At 51.5% G+C, this 19,501-nt stretch overlaps 1 protein-coding gene across 9 annotated transcripts in view; it reads right to left on the minus strand.

Moving 5' to 3' along the window:
- Positions 1-19,501, minus strand: part of TEP1 (telomerase associated protein 1) — a 41,200-nt gene that overhangs the window by 4,772 nt on the left and 16,927 nt on the right. For 4 of the 9 annotated variants that reach the window (XR_005018673.1, XM_036842397.1, XM_036842403.1 and 1 more), the window contains exons 13-44: positions 16,616-16,784; positions 15,970-16,128; positions 15,436-15,513; positions 13,745-13,875; positions 13,359-13,418; positions 11,974-12,132; positions 11,079-11,255; positions 10,773-10,893; positions 10,082-10,206; positions 9,698-9,811; positions 9,486-9,603; positions 9,134-9,328; positions 8,833-9,008; positions 8,590-8,746; positions 8,301-8,480; positions 7,741-7,833; positions 7,315-7,447; positions 7,025-7,175; positions 6,640-6,773; positions 6,366-6,454; positions 5,963-6,092; positions 5,280-5,520; positions 4,961-5,084; positions 3,919-4,043; positions 3,700-3,799; positions 3,335-3,490; positions 2,976-3,188; positions 2,606-2,759; positions 2,284-2,496; positions 1,489-1,649; positions 1,136-1,249; positions 42-149 (exon numbers count right to left, since the gene is read on the minus strand). Coding sequence is in view for 8 of the 9 variants with exons in the window: in XM_036842397.1 (XP_036698292.1) it covers positions 42-149; positions 1,136-1,249; positions 1,489-1,649; positions 2,284-2,496; positions 2,606-2,759; positions 2,976-3,188; positions 3,335-3,490; positions 3,700-3,799; positions 3,919-4,043; positions 4,961-5,084; positions 5,280-5,520; positions 5,963-6,092; positions 6,366-6,454; positions 6,640-6,773; positions 7,025-7,175; positions 7,315-7,447; positions 7,741-7,833; positions 8,301-8,480; positions 8,590-8,746; positions 8,833-9,008; positions 9,134-9,328; positions 9,486-9,603; positions 9,698-9,811; positions 10,082-10,206; positions 10,773-10,893; positions 11,079-11,255; positions 11,974-12,132; positions 13,359-13,418; positions 13,745-13,875; positions 15,436-15,513; positions 15,970-16,128; positions 16,616-16,784 (4,558 nt within the window). In the remaining variant the exon portion in view is untranslated. The remainder of the gene's footprint in view (positions 1-41; positions 150-1,135; positions 1,250-1,488; positions 1,650-2,283; positions 2,497-2,605; positions 2,760-2,975; positions 3,189-3,334; positions 3,491-3,699; positions 3,800-3,918; positions 4,044-4,960; positions 5,085-5,279; positions 5,521-5,962; positions 6,093-6,365; positions 6,455-6,639; positions 6,774-7,024; positions 7,176-7,314; positions 7,448-7,740; positions 7,834-8,300; positions 8,481-8,589; positions 8,747-8,832; positions 9,009-9,133; positions 9,329-9,485; positions 9,604-9,697; positions 9,812-10,081; positions 10,207-10,772; positions 10,894-11,078; positions 11,256-11,973; positions 12,133-13,358; positions 13,419-13,744; positions 13,876-15,435; positions 15,514-15,969; positions 16,129-16,615; positions 16,785-19,501) is intronic. The other 5 variants (XM_036842398.1, XM_036842400.1, XM_036842401.1 and 2 more) reach the window with 5 other exon arrangements.

A 19,501-nucleotide genomic window follows, 5' to 3' on the forward strand; every position in this document is an offset into this window, starting at 1 on the left:
CTTCCCAGGGACCCCCAGTGAGCTCTCCACTGCCTTCTCACCACGGCCAGCACGGCGCTCACGGCACTCTGGTGACCCAGGAACTGACCAAGCTGCTGTCTCAACTCTGGGTCCCACAGCCCTACAGAGCCATCACTGGAGCAGGAGACCTGCAGAGTCAGAGGGCAGAGGAGTAGAATAATCAGCATCCCTCCAGCATTTCTCTATACTTGTAACGTAGGGTGGAGGGCTGTAAGCCTGGTGATTAACAGCAAGGGCTGTCCTGGGCTCAAATCCTAGTTCCACCATTCATTGCTTGGTGACCTGGGGCAAGTTCATCTCTCTGGGCCTCAGGCTTCTCATCTATTCAACTAGGATAATGACAGTGTACCTACTGATATGGGGCTGAAGCATCTACGTAAAGGACTTAGCAGGATACCTGGTACATAGTGAGCATTGAATAAATAGTAGCTATTGTCCTTGTTATTAACATAATGTCAGTCAACAACAACTTTGTCTCACCCCGACAGAGGTGAGAAGTCTGCAACGCTCAGGAGAGATCTGGCTGCCTAGACGTCAGGGGTAGGACAGACTATGACAAGTCTATTCAATTGCTACTCATTTCTTTTTGAGAACAACAGGGACTCTGCGTTGGAAAACTAGGCTTTACCAACGCCGAGTGCATAATTTGAGACCCATTTTTCACTTAGGACCAAAGAAATCATAGCAGTACCTTTACCTGCAGGGACAGGGCATCCTAAGCCCTTGGGGAGACAGTTCTGTGTTCTTGTTAAGAGCATGGGCTTTCTTATCATAAAGTTTACTGGCTCAGCTTCTTCACTTACATGACCTTGGAAATGGTCTTTAATCTAGCTGAGCTCAATATCCTTGTCTATGAAATAGAGAGAATAGTAGTATCTTCTTTATGGGGTGTTGTAAAGACTAAATGAGGCCATATATGCGAAGGGCTTAATCCAATGTCTGGCACATACTAAGTGCTCAATAAACGTGAGCTATTATACTGAGTGTTAGAAAATTATATTAACACTATAATACTATATTATAACTGGGTATTAGGAACAGGATGAGGTGGGATGTGTTGTCTTCCCCCAGGAACCCTGCTGAGCTTTGTGCCACCGCCCACCCCTTCACTCACCACGAGGTTGTCTTTGGTCCAGGCACAGCCAGTGACCCAGTCTCGGTGACAGGCAGAGAAGGAGCAAATCAGAACAGGGGCTTTGGGTGTCCTCACATCCCAGCAGAGCAGACTCTGGACAGGCCCCAAGAGAGGAAGCCATCAGGACCATAGGACAGAGGTAGGAACACCAGGGCCATCTCAGGCAAAAAATTTCAAGGAAAGGGGGAATATCAAAGGAGGACGGGTGGACAGATCCCATACAGGCCACTGAGCAAAGCAAAAAGCTGGAGGAAGCAGTGGGAAGTGAGCTGCTCAGGAATCCAGGACCAGAGGGGCTGGGGGCCCATGGGGAGGAGGGCCCTGCAGCTCACCCGATCCCTGCCCCCGGTGGCCAGGCTGCATCCATCAGTGCTGAAGCTACAGCAGCTTATGGGGCCCTCGTGTCCCCGGAGCTCAGTGCCACAGGGAAAGTCTTCTGTCTTTTGTGGCAAAGCCAGCAACTGCCTTGGCCACAGCCGTACTGTGAAGTCCTCTGCATTAGAAATGGGGAGAGAGGAAGATTTTCTGAAAGAGGAAGTGACACAGGCCTGGGAGGCCAAAGACAAAGGCAATCATGGGGGCTGAAGGTGATGTCTGAGGGCACAGCTCCAAGGGAGGGACGCCGTGAGTCCCACCCAGGCCCTGGACGAGGACCAGTCACCATGTGAGGGCACAGGACAGGAATGCCAGGCACTCCCAGCTCCGGCTCTGCGGCTGTCTCCTTCTAACTCCCGACTGCACCTCCGCACCCTCCTCTTCTAAAGTGCACAGTGTCACTTTGAACGAGCCTCTTACCTAGAGAGGACTAAGGCCATTTTCACCTTAACGTCTCTCTCTTCTCCTAAGGGAAACCCATCCCTTTTACACAGCAAAATCCCCCACTAGGTAGAAACTCAGAGGGTGACAGGAATTACAAAGAGGTCCCAGAATCAGGGTTAGGGAACAAGAAGAAACAGTCTAGACTGATTATGCAAGATAAATGCATTTAAAAGCACTTTGCAAGTTGTAAAAAAAAGTTAGATAGGTGTGTGTATTTTCATGCATACATATACATACAAATTGAAGAAAGGTGTCAGCATATTTGAAAGGAACAGTGATTCACGACCCTGCCCATTGCCCAGCCGTACCTGAGGCAGCAGCCAAGAGTTCCTGGGACGTGGCCAGTGCCAGCACAGGCTTCCGGTGTCTGGACAAGCGCCAGAGGGACTGAAGGGAGCCTCCCTGGAGCATCCAGCCCTGCAGGGTCCCATCTTCTGCACCGCTCGCCAACACCTTAGGGCTGAGCCAGGCCAGTGCAGACACTGCCACATCTAGCGCTTGACACTGAGCCCCCTGGGAACCTAGAGAATGAGGGACAACAACAGAGTAAGATGCTTGGAAAGGGGGCCAGAGTTGGGGGAGAGGGGCCCTTTCCAGGCTCAGACACTCCAACCCTTCTCCCTCCAGTACCTGAAGAGATTGTGTAGATCCGAATGCCATCTGCTCGGTACCCAACAGCCACCTGATCACCATCTGGGCTGAGGGCCACGGAGAGGGCAGAAGAGAGAGAAGGGGAACCTAGACGCCCACGGGGACGACCCAGAGACCCGGACCACACCTGAACCTGAGGGCCAAGAAAGGGGCTTAAAGATAACCCACCCCCCATTAAAGTCCTCCTTCCAGAGACTCGTCTCTGAGAGCTACTGTGCACACACCGCACCCCCTCCCTGTAGCACAAGCTCCTCCAGACTCCTCGGCAAAGGCGCCACCCTCCCCCAAATAGTCCCACGCCTTTGCACCCCCCTCCTCATAGCCCACCACCAGCCCTCTGTAACCTGACCTTGCCATCCTCTCCAGCCGTCAGTAACTGGCACCCAGCCCGCAGGAAAAGGGCAGCAGTAACAAAGCCATGGTGCGCAGGGAAGGCAGCCAGCCGTGTCCCCTCCTGCCAGACCCAGAGCTCCACCATCCCGTCCAGCCGGCCCACAGCTACAGCCCGCCCAGACACACTGAAGGCCAAGGCACGGACAGAGGCTCCTGGGGCCCCCAGTTCCTGCGTGGAGAGGTAGAAACTGGAACGTCAGGGCCCTGCTCTCAGCCCAAACCAAGAGTGACCCAGGATGCAGGCGTCCGCCATTTCCCACCCTCCACTCCCACCCTCCCGCGCTTCCTTCCCCAGGGCCAGCCGGCTCCTCTCACCTTGGTGACTTTGAGCCCATCCACCTGGAAGAAGCTGAAAGTGCCAGCCCAGCTGCCAACGGCTATCACCTGCCCCTCTGGGTGGAAAGCGATGCAGTTGAGGGGCTTGGGACAGGTGTGCTGGGAGGCCAGCTGCCCGCGGACTATGTCCCACAGCTGGAGGAGAGAGAAGGGGAGGAGGACTCAGGGTGCTGAACACAGATGCCTGAGCTGCTCAGTCCCAGAGCTCCGGGGGCCACCTTGTCCAATCCCCTGCCCTCAGCAGGCCAGGCAGCCAGAGCCTCTGCCGCGCTGAGGAGAACAACCTCACAGGGCTGACTCCGAGTTCAGGGCCGCTTTCACCACCACAGCCCCCTGGTCGTTACCTTCAGGCCTCCCCCCAGGCACACGGTGGCCAGAAGCCGGCCGTCTGGGCCCAGGCAGCAGCCGGTGATCTGGTGCTGGTGAGCCTTGATCTGGAGCACCCTATCCCAGGGAGACAAGGTCAGGGGCCCCGGGCCACAGACTCCCTCCTCATCCCCCTCCCCCCCGGGCTTCCAACAAACAGGGACGGCCCTCACGCTGAGACGTGAGGAGCCCCTTACCGACAACCGTGCTGCAGGTCCCAGAGCTCCAGGAGCCCGTCAAAGCCAGTAAGAAAGAGGGCGTTGTCGGAGAGGAACGAACAAGAGGAGACCCCATCACAGCCACTCACCACAGACCTCTCCTCCTGTGACAGTGAGCGGGGAAGCGCCCTCAGGACACTCCCCTGACCACTCCATGTCCAGCCCCTCCGAGCCCCAACCAGGAAGGAGGCAATGGCTAGAAGGGCTGGAGCCCTTAGCTCTCCACACTCCCTGCTAAGTCTCAAACTCTGGCCCTCTGGCCCCACAGCAGGAGCCCCTGTGAAAAGTGCAAAGCTTTGAGCCCTACTCCAGACCTAGGCCAAGCTCGAACAGCTTCAAGTGGGACCTCACGATCCAAGTGAGGTCACATCGTCCCCCTCACTTCAAACCCCATACATAACCCCGAGTCACAGAAGGTTTGGTGCTTCTGAGGCGGGAATGACGTCACACACACGCCTGTGGGGGGCGGGGGGCACTGACATGGGCGGAAGAGGAGACGGCGGCTGTGGCTGCAGAACCCACCTCTCCAGCCTAACCTACTACCGCCCTGTCTCACACACACTCTGCTGCCACTGTTCTCAGCAACTTAGAGGGAACATTCCCCCCAGCGTCTTCGCCCGGGCTCCTCGCTCAACCCGGAACCCCTCCCCCTCTCCATCCTATGTCCTCCAGTAACTGCACAACTCACTTAGCTCTTACCTATGCCACATGGCTATGTTTTGGTTCCCTTTTTACCTTGTATGCCTTGTTTTTCAACAAAACTGACCACCTGGTGGGCAAAGACAATGTCCTAAGCCCTGCGTTCCCTGCAGTGCTTAGTACGGTGCCTTGGAAAGCAGGTATACAGCAAGCATTTGCTGTGGGATTGGTTTTTTTGACCAAGCCCTTGTGATCTGATGTGAGGAAAGTAAAGTTGCTGAATCAAATAGGGTGATAACAGGTGGGTTTGGCTTGCCTCGGGCTTGGGGCGGGACGTGAGGCTTTTCTGAAGGTAAATCCCACCCCGCCTTGCGTGTCGTACCTGCCAGGTTCTCAGGTCCAACAGGTAAACCGTCCCACTGGCAGTGCCCACAGCTGCTCTTTGCCCACTGGGGGAGAAGGCCACAGCTGTGGGGGATGAGGAAACTGCCAGGGACAGGCTGGAGCTAGAGGAAGAACAGCAAGAAAGGGAGGAGATGAGGAATGAGGGGAAGGAAGAGGATGGGAATTCGTTTCTGCATTTCTGGGCCTGAATCCCCCTCTCCATGGTGACTGCGGTCTGTTCTTTACTCTCCAGTTTCAGAGAGGGCTGCAGCTTGCTCTCTGGCAGGTTTGCCAGCATCTGGGGTCAAGGGTTTTACCTTTGCTGGCCCCTCATGGTCTGGGGTTTATTAAGCCAACGTAGCATGTGCTGGAGGTGCCATCGCTGGGAGAGCTGGGGGGCCTGGAGGCAAAGGGGCGAGTCCAGAGGCTGGTTGGCTGCCTGCTGGTGCAGGAGCAGTGGGTACTGGCTGAGGACTGAAGCCTGCTGCCTCAGGAAGGTGTGAAATACAGCAACATCAGCCTCAGGAAGCTTCTGTTCCTCATCAGGGACTGAGGAAGCTATAGAAGAGATGTGGGGTGTCACTGGAGAGCCAGCCTGGACCCCCATTCACCCCAGCACCAAGTCAATCATATGATGTGTCTAAAATGCTAAGTCTCAAAGTGTGGCCCTCTGGTCCCACATCAGGAACATCTGTTAAAAGGACAAAGCTTTGGGTCCCACTCCAGACCTAGGAAACCAGAATCTGGGGATGCAGGGATCAGCAGTTTCAACAAGTTTCCCAGGTAATTGTAGGCCCACTAAATAAAGTGTGAGAGCCTCTGGTTTAAGAGACCTAAGCAAAAGGTCTCCCGAGAATCACTTGCTTACCCTCTTGGCCTCTTCACCTTGGAACAGAAATTCAACTGTTCTTTCCATTACACCTCCCTCTGAGCAGGCCCCCCCATGAACACACCCAGGAGCCACAGCTTGGAGAAGACTCCACCCAGTAACTCATCTCACCATAGAGGGCATGGGCCTCCAGGAGCTGAGAGATCAGACCCAGTTCCAGGTGTGCGGCCACCACGTGGAGACTGGTAAGGAACTTTGCAAGAAAGCCACGGTTCCCGCTCTGGAGCTGGGAAAAGTCAGACTGGATTCATGAGGGATGTGATGAGGCTGGTGAGGAGGGACAGTCTAGTCTTGGACCCTGCCTGTGCAGCTAAGACCTAGACTTAGGAGCTGGGACAAAGGACCTGAAGGACGAGGGCAGGAAAACTGAAAGGAGAAAGGTACACGGCGTTTGGGAAGGGGGTGGGGGTGATAACGGCAGTGGGGATGATGGTGGCGGTCACGGGGGAGAGGGGTCTCAGAAGAGCCAAAGAAGTTCCTTGGGAGAGGGTGCCTGTAGGGTCTGGGGACTAACCAGGTGATACGGCAGGTCTCCCAGAGCTTCAGGAGGGCAACTTCGGAAGGTACCTGAGGCATCAGGGTCACACGTCTTCCAGAGCTGAGCTGCAGGTGTGGGTCACAGGAACAGACACTGAGACAGGCTTGGCCCTGAAGCATCTCCAAAGATCACATCCCTCAGGCTACAGCAAGAGCCATCCACCCCCTGGGGTAGCAGGTGAGAGGGCCAGCCGATGTGGAGCGCCAGGTCCCACGGTCAGTGTCCCAGGGGTTAACTGGGCTACAGTCACCTGCGATGAGGATGTGTGCCGTCTTCTCCAGCTCTGGCCTCTTCCCATAGCGGCATTTAGCGGCTGTTCTCAGGGGCCCATCACGGAGGCAAAGCCGGGCACCAGGGCGCTCCAGGGGTCCCTCCCCTAGCAAACTGATCCCGTGTGAGGGAGAGAAGGCAGGACAAGAGGGAGGAGGCCTGTAAGTGAGCGTCTGGCACAGCTGTGGGTTCCCATTCCCACCTCAAACAGTGGTAACTTGAGTGACAGCCATTCAGGGTCGGGGAGACAAGTGTCAGGGGCTATACGGAGGGAAGGGTAGGATGAAGAGAGGATCACATGGGGCCCTGGCTCAAAGACAGGGAGGTACAGAAGTTAGTGGGAGCTCAGCTGGGGGCACCTATACCTGCGCAGACTCTGGACGAGGTAGGCCAACGAACCCATGGGGTAGGGGTCCCCGCTGTTACCAGCAGCCACTGCTTCTTCCCAGGTCTTGGTCCCCCTGGGAAGTATCCGCCATGCGCTCAACACTCCATGCAACTGGTCCACAGTCAGACCTAAAAACCCAAGCTCTCTGAGGCCCTAAACCACGCAATGTACCCATCCCCATGACACCTAGTCCCTCCTTGCACCGCTTGCTGAGGCCCCAGCTGAACTGAAGGTCATCCGACCCCTGAGCCCACTCCAAGTACTGACCGCTGCGTGTGACCTCAAGAGTGGCCAAGGCCTGGGGAAAGACATCAGGGCCATGCTCTTGTTCCAAGGTGCCCAGGATGTGCTGCAGCAGCAGAGGGACAGTAGCGGGCAGGGTCCGGAGTCTCTCAGACACCTGGGAGGGGACAGGGAGGGGCCTGAGTCAGTCAGGGGAGGGGGAGAAGCAGCTTTGGTTGTGTAGGGGAGGGGACAGCAGAAAAAACCGTGGGAAGGGATGACAAGGAAAGAGCGACACTGGTGGGAGAGAAGCAGGGCTGGGGGGTGTGGACGAGGAATGGGTGATCACACGATGGCAAAGGATGAGGGTGGGAGAAGGGGAGGGATGGGGATGCAAGGGGCTGAGTGGAGACTGGGAAGTGGGATTAGGACTTAGAAGATGAAGAGTGAGCGTTCACATCCTCCACTGACCTGCTCAAAGAGCGTGAAGAGCCTCAGGTGATCAGTGACCAAGCGCAGGTAGAAGGGCAGGGCTGACCCTCGCTTCACCAGCAGCAGCTGCATCTGAAGACTCAGAGGACTCAGCACAAGGACCAGAGAGCCTGCCCACAGCCAGCCCTCCACCCGCTGCCCTCCGTCCTGGCACCAAGCCCAGTGCGGGGCAGCTTCTCCTCTAAGAGCCCCCACCGGGGAAGAGACCCGTGGCATCACCGCAGGACACAGCCATCCCTGCCCTGCACTGCTCTAGCCAGCCAGCTCCGCTTTCAGAAAACCCCCCGTGGTTTGGCCTACCCCATTCGACAGCCACAGCTTTCTCCTGCCCTCGCCCGGACAGGCCCTGGAGAGGCCATTCACCAGGAGAAAAGGAATGGGTGACATTATAAGGAATCGCAGTTATCTTATTGACAACTTCCCTCGGCTGAGAAAATGAAGGAGCTGGTCTGCGTGGGCAGCTGCTAGCTTCAGCACCCAGGGTTCTCCCAGCTCCCAGATTCACCCCACACACCCACCCGCCCTGGCCTACACCCAACCTGGTTGTTAAAAGGTGACTCTTCCAGCCGCTTCCCGTACAGGGCCAGCTCCTCTCGCACCAGCCGGGCCCGGGCAGATGGCTCCAGAGGCCCCAGGGCCACCACATGGGCACCTCGGCTCTGCTCGAGTGTCTCCCCCAGGGCGGAATCACTGGACACACTCAGCACCAGGTGCACCCACTGTGGGATTTGGGCAACGGGGTAAAAGCGTTGAAGGAAAAGGAGGAGAAGGCTGTTGGAGAGGTCCCTCTCCCTACTGCGTCCCACCCCACCTCCTTCTCACACTTACCCGGGGGAGGGTCTTAGGGATCCAGTCCGAGATCAGCCGCCCATGCTTGTCCACCAACCTGTCGGCCCCATCAATGATCAGCACCAGAGGCTGGCCAGTTTTCAGGGACTGAGCAGACTTGGGCAGCAGCCTCTGCTGCAGCTCCCACACCAGGCCCCTGTGTATGGAGGAGGAGGACCAAGGTCGGCAGGGGTGGTGTCACGTGCTATCAACAAGGCTGGGCTAAGTGGGGGAGAAACACACCGGTACGAGCTGGGGAGGGCACTTGGCTCTTGCAGCTGGCTATGCAGATAGGCACAGAGGCGTCTGAGCAAGATGAGGACAAGACCCTGGTCAGGGCGGGCCCCTGAAAAGTGGAAGAAGACTAAGGGGGCCACCGGGGCCCCATCAGGAGCTTGCAGGGCTGACACAAGGGATGCCTGCATGGGAAGAGACCAGAAAACACGGTCACATTTCACATGCACAAGCTCCCTGTTTCCCACCTCCTTAGCCCTCCTGAGCTCACACAGCCCTCCCTCCTGTCCAGGCCTCTGAGACTCTGTACCAGGAAGGTGGTCTTGCCCTGTCCCGACTGCCCGGTCACCAGGCTCAGCCTCCCCTGGTGCCGCATCAGCTTCTGCACTGTGTCCTGAAGCAGGCGTGGTCGGGCAGGGCTCGGTGGGTTCTTCAGCTGCTGAAAGGCGGCCTGGACCAAGTCATCATCCTGGATGGGCACTGGCTGCTCCGGCTGGGCCGCAGGCTGAGAACACATGGGGCAGTGACTATCTATACTTCCATGCTCCTCAGGACCCTAGGCCTAAAACTCACTGTGTCCCCACCAAGTTACCTCCCACCCAGGACTATCCGGCCCACCCTGGCCAGGGTCCACTCCCCTGGCCACCAGAGCTCCTGCTGACCTGTAGATAAAGCTTCTGGATCATATTCCACACATCCCGCAGAACCAGCTGCCCAAACTCCTCCAGGTCCCCAACATAGGGCCGGCCAGCCGCTACACCACCCCACTCACAGCGGTATCTGTAGGCAAAGCGAGCACAAGCGGGGTCACAGCAGGCCGGGCCCCCCTCACCACCTCGCTCCGTGCAGGTGCTCCCTACCTCTCCCAGCTCACCTGCGACAGGTGATCCCTTCCTGTCTGCTCAGGTAGCTCTTCAGTTCTGAGAGCCGATGGGCAGCCTCTTCAGACTCAGAAATAAAGTCAGACTTCCAGGCATCTGGCACAGAGCTGACCACCAAAGATACCCCAAGAGTGGGGCTGGATTCAGACCCCAGCCTCTCTCCATCCCCAGCCGCCAGACCTGGCTGTGGTTCCCTGAAACCCCTCAAGTGGAGATCTCCTGCAAGGCTGCTTTGGTGCCGCAAGGCAAGCCCTCTGGTCCCTGTTTCTCCATTCTAGGTCCCCCTCTTGTACTCTGAATATTATGGACAGAAGACACGTCCACTGAGCCTGTCTGGCCTTCTTTGGAAACTGAGGCCTGGAGGCAACAGAAGGTACCTGAGGAAGCTAGAATCCCGGAAGTAGATGAGAGGCTGGGCAGAGGGCTGCAGGCGGAGGCCCCGATTCAGGAACTGCATCACCTCCATCTCCGTCACAGAGCGACCTGAAGGGTACTGCCGGGCCTGCAGGCAGAGGCCGGAGAGCAGGAAGGTTCAGTCCTGGTCACACGAACCCCTCCTCTGAGACCTGCCAAGACCCCAGGGCCCCTTCATCTCAGGAATGTTCCTCTCTCCCTCCAGATACAAGCCAATAAAATATAGCTAATAGCTAACGTTGATTGAATGCCTTTCACATGTTGAGCATTTTTTTTTGAGCATTTAAAAAATAGATTTCTAATTCTTATAATAACCCTGCAACGTAGACATCACTGTTTCTCTTTAATATATGAAGAAGTTGAGGCTAGATTAAGATAAACCGTTTTCCATAAAGCCGCACAATGACAGAAGGGAGATCAGAACGCAGCTCTGTCTGACGGCAAAGCCTAATCAGCCCTACCACTTAACCTCTCGCACCCCATGGCCAGCCCAGAGGTATTTCCCAAAGGAATTCCCTCATCTAGGACTTGATCACTCGCAGAACCTCCTACCTGTGTTTCACTTCAAGTCTCAAGGATCTGCCTGTGCAGAGTCCCAGGGTTCTAGACATACCGAGGCTTCTCGCATCCCTGCCCCAACCTTGTCTGCCTTACCCAGAGGAAGTGAGGATGGTCAGGGAGGCTGTAGTTGGGGGGAACATAGCCATAGCGGGAGCCCAGGATGCCCACAAACAGCTGCGAGTTCTCCACCTCCCCCAGGCACACTTCCAGCTGCCTGCAGGATGGTCATGGGGGCGTCGTGTCAGGGAGACGGGGCTCTGGCTCACAACCGATGGCATCCAAAGAGCACCCCGTACCCTTGGCACTCAGCCACCCTGCAGCCCCAGCCCTGCCCAGGTCAGCTCCCCAACTCAAGCCCCTCATCGCCGACCCAGCCCCTCTTCTCTGTGGTCCCCATACCTGTTCCGACGGGTCTCCTCCTCGGTGACGCCCCAGCGCAGGTCGATGGCATGAAGGCTGATGCAGTGGGGGGCCGCTCGGGCCTGCAGTGCTGGCAGCAGGGACCTCAGCAGCAGGTCCCGCTCCCCATTCATGTCCCGGAAAGTGGAGGAAATGAAAAGCCGGACGCTGCGCCATCTGCAGGAAAGCCAGGGATCAGCCCACAGCCCAGCTCCACACACAGGGCTGTGACCTCTCCTCAGCACTGACAAGCCAGATACAGCAGACTGCAGGGGGGGAGTCCAGCAGGCCTCCAGAGAATAACCTGCTTGTAACCTCAACTGCAGAGCCTAGAAATTAAACCCCACCTGGCGACTGCCAGTGCGAGGGGCGCAGGTTCGGAGAACTAAGATCCCACGTGCCACGCGGCATGGCCAAACATAAATAAATAAATAAACCCACTTGCCATTTCTCGGGCACCCCTCCTGTGTCAGCAATAATTATTACGCACCTACACTCTGCCCATGAAATGCTCATGACAGCACTGTGAGGTAAGCACAAGCATTACCTCCATTGTACTGATCAAGAAACTACAGCTTAAGACATCAAGCAACTAGCCCAAGTTTCAAGCTACTATGTGGCAAAGCCAGGATGGAAAAGCCAGAGCCTGCGCCCCTGAGCCCTCTGCCTGAGCCCTGGTGCCTGCCACGCGCCTCGCATCCTAACCCCTTTCCCTAGTAGAGAAATGGGCATGCTCACCGTCTGTGTTAGAGACACCCCTACCTGGGAAAGAGGAGGCATTCCTCAGCGAATAGAACAAGCAGCATCCCTACAGTCAGAATTTCAGTCACCTGAGTTTCTCTAGGTTTCGACTGAAGCCCCTCCCAATTCACAAAGGCATAAAACACAGACTGACCCAAGCTGGAAAACAGGAGCCAAGGGGCTTGGAGTATTCTCTTCCAGTGGCCGGAGAGACTGGACCTCTGTCTTCCCTGGGGGTGGTGGAATCTTGAATATTTTGTCCATTTGGCCTACATGTTCTAGAAGGCGGGAGGCCCCACGCTCTGCAATGAACCTGACATAAAGAGTGACAAAATACATGAGAGCAAAATAGCAGAGTGAGAATCAGGAAGATCTTCCAAGGGGGTAGGGGACAAAGATATGGCTAGATTAGGTTCACCCAGTTAACTGGAGCTCCTTAAGAAGATGACCATAAACAGTAAATGTAGACTTAAAATAAGCGAGGCAGCAGAACCACAGGAATGAAAGAACAAAGAAGAAACCCAGTTATAGCCTCTTCTGCTGTGTGCATGGTTATCATAGGCTTTCTGTTGAGCCAGGGGCGACTGGGCTGAATGAAGATGTAAAGATTAAGATTATTCCAGTCTGGGCTTGATCAGCTCTGTAGCAGCCATGAAAGCTCCCTGGAGAGGGAGGGAAGTGTATGAGGCTTCCTAACAGGAGTAGGGGGCAATGGGTGGCATCCAAAGGAAAAGACAGGGGAAAAAACCAAATAAATGGGAATCCTAGTAGCGCAGAGAAAAACAAAGTTAAAAGATTTCTGGATCTGGCATAAATAAATAAAGTTAACATGGAATTTCCTCTGAAACGGAATGGAACAGAGGCCACAGAGAATGAATAGAAGTGACGTGACCAACTCTTGAGTTGTTCCCTTAAAAGCAGACAGCACAATCTCCCATGTCCCCTTTTCTCCTTTCCTGCTAGATGTAATACAAAAATAATGGCTGGAGCTGGAGCAGCCATCATGAACTATGAGGTGGAAGCAGAGTATTTGAGGATGGTAGAGCAACAGATAGAAGATGCCCAGGTCCCTGTAATACTGTGCTGTTGCCATGCCTTTTACAGCTGTAAAAGAGGAATGAACTTTTATCTTGCTTTAAAAAGGAAGTGGGGACTTCCCTGGTGGTGCAGTGGTTACGAATCTGCCTGCCAATGCAGGGGACATGGGTTCGATCCCTGGTCCAGGAATTCCTGATCCCACATGCTGCGGAGCAACTAAGCCCGTGTGCCACAACTACTGAAGCCCATGCGCCTAGAGCCCATGCTCCACAACAAGAGAAGCCACCGCAATGAGAAGCCCGCACACCGCAACGAAGAGTAGCCCCCGCTCGATGCAACTAAAGAAAGCCCGCACGCAGCAATGAAGACCCAACGCAGCCAAAAATAAAATAAATAAATTTATTTAAAAAAAAGGAAGTGAACAGAGCAGAGGCCACAGATAATCTCTAAAAGATGTTCTAACAAAGCCCCCAACCTCTCCAGTGTCCATCCTGTACTCACTTCAGTATCCCGTCAGTGCAGCCTGAGAGTGTCACGTCATTAGGATTCAAATCTGTGTATCTGGTAAAGGAAGAGTAGTCACTACCAGTCAGAAACAGTGCCAAGAACACAGAGTCACTGCCCCTAACATCCTAGGATGGACACCCTACCTGTGCACTTTTAATAGGGTTCTGTGCTAGGCTGGGACTGGGGTGGACCATCACGAAGGGGTATGGAGCCAGCCTGAAGACTTCAGAGAAGGTTCTAGCACTTGAAGTGCAATAGAGGTAAGAGACAGAACTGGGGAGGGGTCTGGTGAGTGGGAGTGTCCCACGCTTTAGTAGAGGTAGACGGGAAATATGGATCTCTATCTGCTGGCACTGGGCAAGGAATGTGAGCGCCCTTACAGGTAACCTGTCCTTCTTAGGAGAACACCAACAAAGAGGCACTTGGGATTCACGTGCTGCCAGAAAAGCTGTTTGGCTGCATTTATCAGTTTCTCATTTGTAGTTTGGCCAAAGACGATGACCCTGTCCACCTGTAAGATGAAAAGGGAGGGGCTAAGATGAGGAACAGAGGGATAGTAGAGGTACCAAAGAGCTCAGGACATCAAGAGACAGGTCTCTGAGGACTGGGGAATTAGGAGAACTCTGAGGTGGGGGGAAAATGGCCTTTTCTGAGAGCACTCAGGGTGGGAAAGCCCACTCCACCCTGACTTGAGGGGCATCAAAGTAGAGTTTGGGGTTGGCAAGACATGGAAGCAACCTAAGTGTCCATCAACAGATAAATGGATAAGGAAAATGTGGTATATGGGATTCCCTGGCGGTCCAGTGGTTAGAATACCGTGCTCTCACTGCTGAGGGGCTGGGTTCAATCCCTGGTTGGGAAACTAAGATCCCACAAGCCACATGGTACAGCCAAAAAAAAAAAAAAAAAAAAAGGAAATATGGTGTGTGTATGTGTGTGTATATATATATATATATATATATATATATATATACACATACATTATATATAAATGTGGTGTATGTATATACATTTAGTGTGTATATACATGTATACATACACACATAAACACACACACACACACACACACACACACACACACACACAATGGAATACTACTCAGCCATAAAAAAGAACAAAATTTTGCCATTTGCAGCAACATGGGTGGACTTGGAGGGCATTATGCTAAGTGAAATAAGTCAGACAGAGAAAGACAAATACTGTATGATATCAGTTATATGTGGAATCTGAAAAATACAACAAACTAGTGAATAAAACAAAACAGAAGCAGAGTCACAGATACAGAGAACAAACTAGAGGTTACCAGTGGCAGGGGGATAATATGGGGTGGGGGGGGGGAGGTACAAACTACTGGGTATAAGATAGCTCAAGGACGTATTGTACAACAGGCGGAATATAGTCAATATTTTGTAATAACTGTACATGGAAAGTAGCCTTAAAAATTGTATTATAATTTTTTTAATTTTTAATAAAAATAATAAAAATTTAACATAAAGTGGAGTTTGGGGTGGGGCAGTGTGTAGCTGGTCATTCAGGCTGACAAGAGCTGACTGTCAAACTTTTAGGAATTCTGTGAGCCAGCTGTTAAACACGAACCGCCATTAAATATTAAATTGTATAAGCTTATAATTGAATAAATTTTTTTAAAAACAAAGGTAATAAATACTAAAAAATCATTACTTCCTAATTATTTTACTACATTTCACTATTATCTACTCTTGACCTTATTTACATTTACTTTATCTCTACTGTGGAAATACTATACAAACTGTGCTACTGAGTACCTCTGAGTACCTCTTCCCCACTCTGTGTTCACTGACAGCACGTTGGTAGCTTGAAATCAGCCATGGAAGGAGTATTTACATCATGGAAATTAGCAAATGCTATTAACCAAGATTTATTTTTCCAGATTGCTGGTTGTTAAATATTTACCAGCATGCCACTGAGTAGGGGGTTGCAGCCAGCAGGGTATTGTGCATAGCGTGCAAGGAAGCTTTGAGAAATGAGATACATCAGTGTGGAGGAAAATGTTGGGGAGGGGAGGGTTTCTCAGGGACTGGGCAGTACTCACAGGGACCCTTTGGGTAGCCAGGGACAGCAAGTACTTCCCAAAAGTAGGCAGGGACCATTCACACTTTCCATCCGACTCCTGAAGGAAAGAGACTCGTGTCGTGTGGTTGCATGGGAGATGATCATTAAACAACAAATACTATAGTCTGCTCAAGAAATCTTCAGAACTGAGGGAGTTCCCTGGTGGCGCAGTGGATTAAGATTCTGTGCTCCCCATGCAGGGGACCTGGGTTCCATCCCTGGTCAGGGAACTAGATCCCATGTGCATGCCGCAACTAAGAGTTCACATGCCACAACTAAGGAGCCTGTGTGCTGCAACTAAGGAGCTGGTGAGCTGCAACTAAGGGGCCCGGGAGCCACAACTAAGGAGCCCACCTGCCGCAACTAAGACCTGGTGCAACCAAATAAATAAATAAATATTTTTTAAAAAAAGAAAGAAAGAAATCTTCTAAACTGAGTATAACCAAGCCTTTCGTAGTCAGGCTGTTCCCAGGCCTCTGTCTATTCACATATATTTGCACGGTGGGTGTCTGACCTGGACTTGAGCTTGGAGTTTGGTGGCAGTCTTCAGGATACCTTCCTCTGCCTTAATCACAGCAGTCTTCAAAGTGCCACTTCCACACAGCAAGAGATCCACCTGCTCTGTCCGTGTCATCATCATTGCAATCAACAGCAGCACGTAGTTCAGAGGGGGCTGATTGGACAAGCATCAGGGTAAAATAAGACTCCCCTATTTTAGAATCCACCTTTGCCCACCCAGCTCTAGAGGCCAAACATCTCCACTGGTTGGGGAAAAGTGGACAAAATCCCCAGTTAAGATGGGGCAGCTTCAGCAGCCCAGGAAGAGTTGACCAGGTAGGAAGGTGGAGAAGGGCCAGGATCCCTGCCCAAATTCAACACTGGGATGTAAGGAGGTGAAAGTGACACATATTTTGGTGACAGAAATTTAGAGAGTATTAAGGACCAGCCAAATGTGAAAGGTTAGTGCTACGATCCACGAACATGCTTGAGACCACATTCTAGGAATTATCCCTAGGAACCAAGGTCTGATACTGGGAAGCAAATGCATGTCACTTATTTTAGTTCTGAGTGTTTGCCTGGGAGAACCAGGTCTGGGAACAGGACGCCTCTCAGGATCTCCAGCATCCTACCAACATCACCCCATCTTTTTATTCTTTTACCCCTTGTGGGTTGCTCTTGGGAAGGATCCTGTCTGCATCAGCATCTGTCAGATAGACCAAGAGGGTGCGGCCTGGCAGCGGGGGTAGGCTGTGTTTGACGGAGAGGTTCACAGCTGTCTCCAGGGCCTGTCGATACTGAGCCAGCATCGCACGGTCGTATTTCCACTGTCTGCAGGCAGGAAACAAACAGACAGGGGGGTCACTGTTTGCCACTTTGAGGCAGATGGGAAGATGAGAACTTGCCACTCAAGTATAAAGTCTTCACCCCCTCCACAGCCCATCTCCAACGTCAGTAGAGAAAACAGGGACAGAGCTTCCCTTGGCCCCCATTCTACAAGACTATCCTAATCCATTCTCATGGCAGGAGAGAAGTCATCTTAAGACCCATTCTCTGAAATCGCTTGCCATCAATCCATACTTACTTCATGAGGCAAGATTTAAGGCTACATATTTTTACATTGTAATTTAAAGAACACATGCTAACTTCTTCCTCTAAAAAATGGCAATTAAAGGAGAAAGAATCAAACATTCATCCCACCTTTCCAAGACAATCTCTATTTCAAAGTAACTAAATAGCTTTAGTTCATGAGGGAAGTTCTTTTTAGAGTTCCAGCTAATAAATATGGGAATGATAGAAAACCCCCATTTTGCAACTGCTAATGAAACAATTGATTCGGGCATAGACTATCAAGTGGATAAACCATTAACTTTACAGTGGAGAAATCAGGCTACCATAACCTAAAAGCACTGATCAATCATCAACACTATGAGTGGGACCACTAGGCTTCTGGTGCCTCCTGATCCTGTGTCCTACCAGGAGACAAAAATTCTGGTGGTCTTACTCATTGTGTACAAAGGATCACCTACGAAATATTCATGTAAGAAAAAAGTTAAATATGAATCTATTCAAGCTTTTAGAGATAATGCCCAGGGTACACGAAATACAGAAACAAGTGAGATGACACTGGAGAAGTAGACAAATCTAGAATATGGGACATTCTGTGGGGCCCCCTGAACCTGATTTCCACAGCAAGTCAATGGCATGAAAACAATTAAAAGATTTTAAGAGATTTAAGTAAATCTGGGACTTCCCTGGTGGCACAGTGGTTAAGAAACCGCCTGCTAATGCAGGGGACACGGGTTCAAGCCCTGGTCCGGGAAGATCCCACATGCCACGGAGCAACTAAACCCGTGTGCCACAACTACTGAGCCTGCGCTCTAGAGCCCACGAGCCACAACTACTGGGCCTGCGAACCACAACTACTGAAGCCCGCGTGCCTAGAGCCCATGCTCCACAACAAGAGAAGCCACCACCATGAGAAGCCCATGCACTGCAACCAAGAGTAGCCCCCGCTCGCCGCAACTAGAGAAAGCCTGTGCGTGGCAACAAAGACCCAATGCAGCCAAAAATAAAATTAATTAATTAATTAATTTAAAAGAGATTTAAGTAAATCTTAATAACTACATGTAATGTGTGCATGCCTTGTTTGGATCCTGATTTGAATAAACCTGTGAAATGATACTTTTGAGACAACTGGCAAATTTGAATATAGACTAGCTAGTAAACGATAATACCAAGGAATTATTTTCAGTTCCGTTAGGTATATTAATGACATTCTGATTATACAAGAAAATGTCTGTTTTAAGAGACACATGTGAAATATGGAGGGGTGAAATAAGATGTATCATATTATTTGGCATTTGTTTTTTTAAAACATCTTCAAAAAAAAAAGAAAAGAAGGGAAGAGAGGGATCAGGAAAGGAAGGCTGATAAAATCTAGATTTTCACTGAAAGTGGCTAACAGTTTCACGGGAGTCCATTATATTATTCTCATTACTTTTGTACATGTTTAAATTTTTTCATAGTTTTTTTAACCTAGAGAATCCAGCAGTCTCTACCAGTGCTATCCAGTAGAAATAAATTACAATTAATGAAATGAAATTAAATTGAAATTACACATGTAATGTAAGGTTTTCTAGCAGCCACATTTTAAAAAGTAGAAAGAAACAGGACACATTAATATTACATTTAATTTAGCCTTATATATATATATTTTTTCACTTCAACATGTAATTAATACAAAAATTACAAATGAGATATTTTACATCCTTTTTCACACTGCCCCGAAATCTAGCACATCTCAGTTCCCATTAGCCACATTTCAAGTGCTCAATAGCTACCTGTGGCTAGTGGCTACCAAACTGGCCAGCAAAGACATCCTGTTTGGACTGCATCCTCAGCTTAATTCTTTAATGGCCCCATGTTCTGCCACTGATTCACTGATTCAGGCGAGTCCTGGCCACTGAGTCCTACTAGAAGGTTAGATGAGCCCTGCATTTGTCTTGAATGAAAATGAATGAAGATACTGTGGATGCATCTAAAAGGACAGAGTGCTGGGACTTCATCAAGCTTACAGAACAGGTTTTATGCCTGACTTTGAGTCTGCTTGATGATAACTATCTTTACATGTGTCAAAAGAAAAAGGAAAGTGAATGGGTCAGAAAATACACAGAGGAGAGAAACAAAAAGAAAAACAAACAGATATCACAGAGAAGAAAAAGAAAGAAAATGTGAACCAGAGCATAAGCAGAGAGGCACTATCACGTACTAATAGGAAGGGAAGTGCTACACAGGCTGAAGGAGTCCACAGAAACCAATAAGGCAATCACAGATAATACAGTGGAGGCCCAAACACAGATTTTGTTTCATGATCTTTCTACAGGACAATGTTAAAGACAAGGTTTGCTGTGCGAGAGAAGGCTGGAAACAGGCAAGTCTCAGCCATTGGGATGACTGACAAGCATGTCTTTGCAGAATAAAAGCTGGGTTTCCAGATGACTCCCAAGCCCTTTCAGGGTGCCTCTTGTTGCCCACCCTTTGCTCCC

The sequence above is a fragment of the Balaenoptera musculus genome, chromosome 2 (assembly GCF_009873245.2).
Source record: "Balaenoptera musculus isolate JJ_BM4_2016_0621 chromosome 2, mBalMus1.pri.v3, whole genome shotgun sequence".
Classification (NCBI taxonomy): domain Eukaryota; kingdom Metazoa; phylum Chordata; class Mammalia; order Artiodactyla; family Balaenopteridae; genus Balaenoptera; species Balaenoptera musculus.